General features: G+C 38.4%; 1 protein-coding gene across 1 annotated transcript in view; it reads right to left on the bottom strand.

The window, feature by feature from the left end:
- LOC102871467 (microtubule-actin cross-linking factor 1-like) overlaps nucleotides 1–5170 on the bottom strand; it is a gene marked incomplete at its 3' end in the record, with an annotated part of 301457 nt that extends 296287 nt beyond the window's left edge. The window contains 1 exon segment of the mRNA XM_006886487.1: nucleotides 4772–5170. Coding sequence (XP_006886549.1) covers nucleotides 4772–4880 — 109 coding nt within the window.
- Between the last annotated feature and the right edge of the window lie 3881 nt (nucleotides 5171–9051).

The following is a 9051-nucleotide window of genomic DNA, read 5'->3' as shown; positions in this document are numbered from 1 at the left end:
ATTTTTAAAAATTAAAAAAGAAATCATAAATTTTTTTTTTTAAAAAAAAAAAGAACAACTATCAAGCAGTGCAAATTGAAAAGGGAGTACAGGCATTTCAAGTAGAGATCTACAAATCCTTAAATGATTTTGGACTACGTGGTGTTTGTAAGACTAGGACAGGAAATGAAGCTAAGGATTGGTAAGGAGCTGATCGTGAAAACATATTTATATATTGCAAAAGAGTTTAGCTTTTCTCTTAGAAGCAAAGGGAGTAAAGTATAAATGGATTTTAAGCACAAGAGTGATACAGACAGCTCTGTATTTTAGAAAGATCATTATGGGTATAGTTAGTCAATTGAGGAGGAAATCTGAAATTGTCTCAATAGTCCTAGAAAAATAAAGACATAAAAAAATTAAAAAGCAAACTAAGACAGCAGGGAGCTTTGAGAGTAATGAGATAAAATGTGTGGATGCCTGACGAGGGCTGGATTATCATCAAGTTCTGAGTTCTGCTTACAGGTGTTCCTCAGCTTCATTCAGCACTTGTGTGTCAGTTTGTCATATTGTGGTGGCTCATACATTAGAATATTGAAGACTGTACCTTTTAGTATGAGTACGATATCAACATAAAGAAAACTTCCCATAACTGAATCAATAAGCAGTAAAACGATAAATGGAGAAAATAATGCAGTTGTGAAGGATTTAATTTTACTTGGGTCCATCATGCCCATGGAGGGAGCAGCAAGAAGTCAAATGAAGCAAATACAGTCTAAATCTACTCTCTGAAGTGTTAAAAAAGAAAAAATGTCATCCTAAAAACTAAGATGTACCAGATTCAAGTCACAGTGTTTTTCAAATGCATTTGAAAACTGGGTGATGCATTTGAACTACAGTCCTGGAAGAAAATACTGAAGATACTGTGACAGGCAAGAAAAAAAAAACCCAAATACAATCACAGCAGAATGCTTTTTGGAATCAAGGATGACAAGACTTCATCATCTCAGTTCTTTAGAGATGTTTTAGGAGGAACCAGGCCCTGGAGGAAGAACTCTCCAAGATGGGCAGGTGCGGTGGCTGTGTAATGGACACACACACAGGAAGGTTTGTGAGGACTGTGCAAGATCGGGCAGTGTTTCCTTCTGCTGTAGGGAGGTGCCAATTCCGCAGTGTCCGACAACAAAAACATTTTTCAAAGCATGACCAATTTGGCAATTTTGATTAAAATATAGGCACTAAATTATAAATTGCATTTCATCAGCAACTCCATCAGACTTGTTCCCTATGTTTTTGTGGGTTCTTTTTCATTTTTAAAAAACCTAGTTCATACAAATATATACACAAATAGCAACTATTTTACAGTTTTCTTGGTACTCTTAGGATATTATTCAAATGAACTGACACAAATGCCTGAAAGAGAGTTGAATATATTTGTTTAAAATATGTTTATCTTCAGTATCTTAAAATGTTGTTATTGTTGTTGTTAGGTGCCATCGAGTCGAGTATAATCCATAGGGACCCTATGAACAACAGATCTGAACCCTGTCCTATCCTATGCCATCCTCACACTTCCTGGCACACTACAGCTCACTGCTGCAGTTACTGTGTCAATCCACCTGGCTGAGAATCTTTCTTTTCTTTGTTGACATTTCAAAGCATGACATCCCTCTCCAAGGAATAGTCTCTACTAACAACATGCTCAAAGTTTTGAGGCAAAGCTTTACAATTTTTGCCTCCAAGGAGCATTCTAGCTATACTTTCTGTTAGACATATTTGTTTGTTCTTTTAGCAGTCCATGGGATGTCCAGAACTCTTAAAACTATACATCCTTTATAATACGGAAATAGGAATATGGAAGTGAGGCAAGCATATATTTCTGACTAAATCAATACTACAATGTTACCATGTAGGAATATTGCTACATGTAATACTAGTAACACAATAAGGGCCTATGTATCTGAGCTCATACCTAACACTTGTCTAGAATTTATTAGACTTTTCCATTGTATTTTCTCCAACAGTGTGCTTGCTTTCTGTCCAATTTAAAGAAAAACTACTGAATCAAAAGAGATAATATATATGCTGTTGATCAAGTATACACATAAATTCAACTCAAATCACTACCATCAAGTCAAATCAACAAACAGCTGACTCATTAGTGGATTTTTGGAGGCTGTAAATATTGTGGGGGAGATCATCCTCTTTCTCCCACATTGGTTTTGATGGACACAAACTGCCAGAGAGGTATCACCTTTGGATTGGCAGTTCAACTCCCAAAGGACTATGTCATCAGAGATCCCTTTACATGTACAAGTGGTACAAATATATACGTAAGCCCACGAAGTCATACAAATGGCCATCAGACATTTTCATCTAGTAAGGACTGTTTAGAATAGAATAGATATGTTGCAGGATCTTTTCCCTCAGAGTGAATGGTAGGTTTAAAATAGCTCACTTTAAAAGAAAACTAAAAAAAAAAACAAACATAAAATAGCTCACTTTTTCATTCACAGTCAACTGCATTAACATCACCAGGGCTCCTATATATGTCAAATGGTGGGGAAACTATTCAGGTGATGTTTAATGCATTAAAACTGGCAGGTAGTACTTTAGCGTTTACGTGCTGTTTTTAACTTGGTTTTTAACGTTTGTCATGTACTGTCAAGTCGGAACCGAATCTAAAACTATACAACTCAAAAATTCAACTTATTGCTGTCTAGTTGGAACCAACTCATAGCTTACCCTCCAGAAGATTTTTCAGAGGTAGTAAATCACTCAGGAGACTGCCCATCTTTTCCCCACAGAGGAGTTTGCAGATTTGAACTCTGTGTGTGTCTTTGGGTTGGCAGTTACAGCTCCTTACCACTAGGCCACCAGACTCCCTTTCAAGATGATAAATATATCTTAAAAGTGAAATTCTAATCAAAAGCAAGCAGAATCTCTTCTGTGTCTCCATGGAAGCTTGGACAGCCATAATCTCCAAGTGAAGAGGAGGAAAACAAACTATACAACACTGCTCTAATTTTATAGGTGAATAAACTGAACACAGCACATTCCTAACCTAACTGTAATATACTTGAATCAAAGCCGCTTTATAGAAATAAAAAGGCTTTACAATTTCATTTTCTTCTTTTTAGTGCAAGTGTTTTGTGGTTGTTTTCTAAATTAATAATTTTTAAATATTTAAAAACACTTGAAAAATAGAGCTATGATCCCTAAATTCCAGAGAAACCAGTGTTGAAGGTACACATTAAATCTATTAATCACTAGTAGTTTAGAGGGAGCTCTGTGGGCCTAGTGGGTAAGGAGTTATGCTGACAACCCAAAGACATGGATTCAAATCTACCAGCTGCTCCAAAGGAGAAAGGGTTGTCTCCTGTGAGATTTACAGCCTTGAAAGCAATAAGTTGAGTTTTTCAGTTACATAGTTTAGAAATGTCATTACCACAATGTGGGGAATAGGGACTAGGAGAAAAAGTAAAATCCACTCAACAATATTTATTTTCTCATTATAGGTGAAATAATAATATTGAAAAACCTCATGTTTGTCTACACTTTTTGTTTCTAAACTCAGATATAGGGTTCATGAAAGCTGCTTTGGGGGTCTCTGTTTTCAAAACACCACCACACAGACAAAGATACTTATAAATGCCTGTCTCTGTTTTTGCTGACATGGACACAGTCATACTTGGATATTTAGTCAAAAGTTTTTCTGAGACTTACTAGAAAGGACACTACCGAATGACTAAATCTAATTCTGTCAAGCATTCATGAACTTTTAATAGCTTGTTAAGTAATAAGTCATCAGACCTCTCTCTTAACTTGTAAGTAACAGAGTTGTGTTAAAACCTCTAGGGTGTGTTCTCAGAAAAGCTAGACACTATTCTTCTGCAGCTATAGAGACTGTGCATTGGACATTTAGAAGTCAATGGAGAATGTTACTAATGGGAAGAAAGAGTTTGGGTACCATTAAAAAAATACACTCGTTTTAAAGTATCAGGACCATGGGGAGCTCTGGTGGCCTAGTGGCAAGAAGCTGCACTGCAATCCCAGAGATATGCAGTTCGAATCCACCAGATGCTCTACCGGGAAGGGGGAGCAATGTCCTCCTGTACCAGTCAGATCTGATTTGACGGCACACACACAAAAAATAATAATTAACAAAAAAAAGTATAAGGACCCCAGTTGCCTGGTGAATAAAAGAGTTAATTTGCCTACAATGAGCATGATGCCATGGATACACCTAGAGTAAAATATGTAGCTATCTGAGGGAAAGGGGTTTTGATCACATCAAAAAGAGAGAGGCACCCCAGTATTCCAGGATGCTCCTTGATGAAGACATCACTTGATCTTTTTCTCTGCCTGATACTTGTTGCCTTTTCTCACCCAAAACCACTCCAAATTTAAAAAAATTCTCAGTCCTACAACTTTTCACACATTGTCATCCAGAGGTTCAAAACAAAGATCTAAAATAAAACTTTTCTGATATTAAGAACTTGGGTTTTTTTCCCCCTTGAGGAAAGACACTGAAAACAGCTTTCATTTCCCTCCAGTTCCTAGGCCAGACATCACTTCATCTATGCAGCACCCTCCAGCCTGACAGACTGATGGGACAGGAAATAGTCCAAATCCCAAACCAGTCTCATGGCAGTCCCATTAATACATACACTTAGTCCGACAGCACCACTGCTGAGAGGACACACTGGCCCTTTAAGGAAAGCAAATGGGAAGATATCTGTCACCCCACCCTCCAACATCCCATAGTAGATTTAAAGAACCACGGAACAATTACCTGCTCTGTAGCTAGCACATTTCTTCCAGTACAGAACACCAGCAATTCCAAGAATGTGAGTCAAAATAAAGATGGTTGGTGGCAGATAGGATGAATCTAAGACAGGCATTTCCAGGCTGTCCTTTCTCCTCCCCCGAGTTAGCCACCAGCCCACAGCTCAGCACAGGCCTCCGGATGCGGATGCCTTTCTCCTGAGGTTAGGCTGCCCGTACTATCAGCACAGAGGCAGAGGCAGAGGCCCAGAGCTGAGTGGTGTCAAAAACTTCCTGGCAGCTTCTCCTCCATCTCGCCTCTGAGTATTTCTCAGCAAGCAGTGGATACTGGGTCTAAAACTGTCCAGTGTATCTCAGACAAAGGCCAGGAAACAACTGGCCAGAGGGGGAGGGGAAAGAAAAGGAGGAACAAGAATGAAAAAGAGAGCCTAAGCTAATGTCAAGCTGACTCAAACCTCTATCTTTGGCATCCTCTGCTCAGCTTAAGCAAACAAACCTCAGACCCTCTACAAAAAGGGAGGCTGCCAGAGAACGTCACTTTCCAACTTTCCATTCCCAGCCTGGTCGGAGCACATCAGACTCCAGGATGGAGCCAGAAGAGAAAAGTCATAGGCGCACTGGGAAACCTCCTGCAGGGAGCAAAGCAACACACTCAGGGATGTATGTGCACCCACAAGTACCCCAGAACAGTCAGAGGGCACCCCTTCCACGACCACACCCTCGGAAGAGAAAGTCAGTGACTTGTTTTTACAGAAAGGATCACATACAGAACAAGCTACCATGAAACAAAACCTATGTATGACAAAGATAAGCAAGAAGAGACAACTGCACTACAGATGCATTGTGGAGGCACTTTTAACAGTGAAGAACCCACCTGTTTCCAATGACCTACCCCCTGGTGCCCAGGGGGACACCAGGAAACTCCACAGAATAGACAGACCTTCCACAAAACGAAGGACTATTACAAATTAAAGTTTTATACATGTTTGTTGTAGTATCAATTGAAAACACTTTGTCGTGGGCCGTCAAGTTAAAACCAACTGAAGACTCTCCAGAGGTTATCAGAGGCAGTAAACTGCACAGGAGGAAGCTTCCCCTTCTTCTGTGGAGCAGCTCCTGGTAGATTAAAACCATGTGCCTTTTTACCACTACAGATTTCCTTAGAATGGCTGAAATGAAAAAAGATTCATGATCTCAACTCTTGAAAAGGACATAAAACAACTGGAACTCATATACTGCTAATGGAAGTGTGAAAAAACACAGCCACACTAGAAAACAGTCTATTTTTATTAGATCATTAATAAGCATTACACATACCACTCCTCACTAAAATTTTACTCCTTTTTATTTACCCAAAAAAGAATTTTTTCCCCAAAAAGAATTTTTTTTATAAAAATAGAAAGCATATGTTTTATTCAAGGACCTGCATGTGAATGTTTATATCAGCATAAGTCCTAATAACCTAAAACAAGAAACAACACAAATGTTAACTGGTGAATACCTAAACAAATGGTGATACATCCACTAAAGGAAAAAAAACTTGAGTCATCTGTGTCTTCATTTTTTTCTCTACTCTGTCCACATCTTGTCCATCAGCAAATTCAGCTTGTTCTTTCTTTATTAATTTATCCAGATTCACACCACATCTCAACATCTCTGTCACCATACGCTGACCTCAAACTGCCAGAGCAGCAGAGGGTTCTTTGTTGCTTGCTGGTAGTGTCATTTTTGGTTTGGGGACAGAAGAGAAAAGAAGGCTTAGAAATTCTATTTTTGATACATTCTGTTTGAAATGTCTACTTGGCATGTGAAGTAAATCTCTAACTGAATATATAAATCTAGAATTCAGAGAAAGAACCAGGCTGGATAATATCACTTGGGGATTAACATAGACAGAAATCAAGTTGAAGGATCAAGCCCTGGAAATGCTAGATATGGATAATGGAATAGATAATATAAACATTAGATAGGGGTGAAGAGCTAGAGGCTAAAAAAAAGCAGCCAGTGGAATGATCAGGAGAACCAAGAGAGCATATTGTCTTAATAGCCAGGTGAAGGATTTGTTTAAAGAATTAGTATCAAATCAAAGCTGCTAATGGGTCAGGATGACTGCTGAATGTGGACCACTGAATTTAGCAATGTGGAAGTCATTGGAGACTTTTTGTTTTGTTCCCCGCCCTTTTTAAAACTTATCATTAATTTTAATGAAAGTTTACAGAGAATTTGGCTTTCCATTCATTCATTTTTGCACTTTTCTCCCTGCCTACCCCTCCTGCCCAGTTTGTTCTTCTCTTTGAAAAGTAAAAGAAAAATTCTTTCATTGTTATACAATCCCTCCCCCGAAGTCCACTCCACTCTGCAGCCTTCGTTCTGGACTCCTGTCATGACAATAATACCCAATCACATATTCCTTTTAAACAGTTTTCTCTCTCATCTGTTTCAATGCAGTATATATTATTTAACCCATCTTTCTCAGTCTTCCCCCAACACTGATGTCAGTACCAATAGTGGCACTATGTAGTATTTGTCCTTTTGTGACTGAGCTATTTCACTCACCATAATGTCCAGAGTCACCCATTCTGTAAAATATTGCATGAGTTCCTTGTTTTTCAATGCTGCATAGTATTCCATTGTGTGAATATACCAGACCATCTCTATCCATTCATTTGTTGATGGGCACTTAGGTTGTTTCCAACTCTTTGCTATTATAAACAAAGCTGTGATAAACATGGGTGTACACAATGGAGACTTTAACAAGCACAACTTTAATGGGACGGTGGACAAAAGGACTCATCAGAATTAGTAACAATAAGTAAAAGCTTTTGATTCATTTTTCTATAAAGAGAGTACAGAGAAGGATGCAAGATCAAAAGATGGTTGGGATGTTTTTTTCTTGACAAAGTGAAATAGTATGTTTAGTAAAGGGAATAAAAACTAAGTCCACTGAAGGCTAAGCTAGATAGACTTCCACACAGAACACTTTGTTCATTCAGTCACAAAAGGACAGTACTGCATAACACTGCTGTTAAAAAATAGGCCAGACATGGGAGGGATGAGGCGAGAATGAGAAAAGAGTGGATAAATAATAAACACCACATTGGTTGAAACAGATGAAGGGAAGAATTGTCTGAAAGAAATATATGATTAGGCATTATGACAACAATCTGGAACAAGGGGTGTATTACAAAGAGGTCTGGGTTAGAGAGAAGGGAGGATGAGGGAGGAAAATGTACACCTTGTAAGTGCATACAATTAAGCCCATTTCATAAATCAAAAACTTGAAGTTCTGATTATTTAAAGTACTTTTCCCAAATTACAAAATAAGTAAAAGGAAAAATTGAGATCTGAAATTTTAACTGATTTCAAGTCAGTAAAATCTATGTAATTCGAGATACTTACATATTCAGAACACTTCCTTCTTGTTTGACTTAATCTGGAGCTTATAAATAGCTCCACCAGGATGTATGTGTGTGTGTGTGTGTTAGTGATTCTTAATATGTTGCTGCGGTACTACTGCCAACTAGATCACTAATGCACAATGCTCTTTTTTGTTTTTTCAGTATCTTTACCACATTCTAATTTCCAAATGTGAAAGGCATTTATCTGCCCTGCTGTGCTATCAAAATCCACAGTAAACATTTTAACTAGAAAATCATATACTATGTACCATTCAAAAATGCCTGGGAAATTCCAATACACTCAAACATCAAGATAGAACCTTTATTACTAGGGAAGGAATGAAAGATATTCAAAGTAATTTACTCCTGATAAAGATCCTTATGAGGCGGTTTTGCTATATTTGGATACACATTTTTCTATATATGCTGCGAAGGGTCAAGGACTGCAGCCTTCAGTATGGACTGAGGCTCAATGTCAAGAGGGACAACGCAGGAGGGGAAGACCCTCTATGAGATGGATTGATTCGGTGACTGGGGTAATAAGGATGGGTATGTCAGAGGCGGTGCGGTTGGCGCAGGATAGAGCAGGGTTTGGGGCTGTTGTGCATAGGGTCGCTATGAGTCGCAAACGACTGGACGGCACATAACAACAACAACAACATGACAGGAAAAAAGTTTGCTCATTGTCAGCCTTTACATATGGACATGCATGAAGGACAGCGAAGGAGAGAGAAATTATCTTTGTGAAATTAAATAGGTTTTTCACTTAGTAAAACTAAGATCTATGAGCTGTCATTTACAGGAAGTGGTTAGAAGCTGGCAGGAGGGAGTGACTAGTTTTCTTTTTAGAGAGCCATTTATTATACAAAGAATAGGCCATTTAAAGTCA

Source organism: Elephantulus edwardii, unplaced genomic scaffold (genome assembly GCF_000299155.1).
Source record: "Elephantulus edwardii isolate Elephantulus edwardi_28Jun2011 unplaced genomic scaffold, EleEdw1.0 scaffold00049, whole genome shotgun sequence".
NCBI classification, from domain to species: domain Eukaryota; kingdom Metazoa; phylum Chordata; class Mammalia; order Macroscelidea; family Macroscelididae; genus Elephantulus; species Elephantulus edwardii.
Note: the sequence above shows the minus strand (reverse complement) of the source record. Positions and strands in the feature narration are given on the sequence as shown.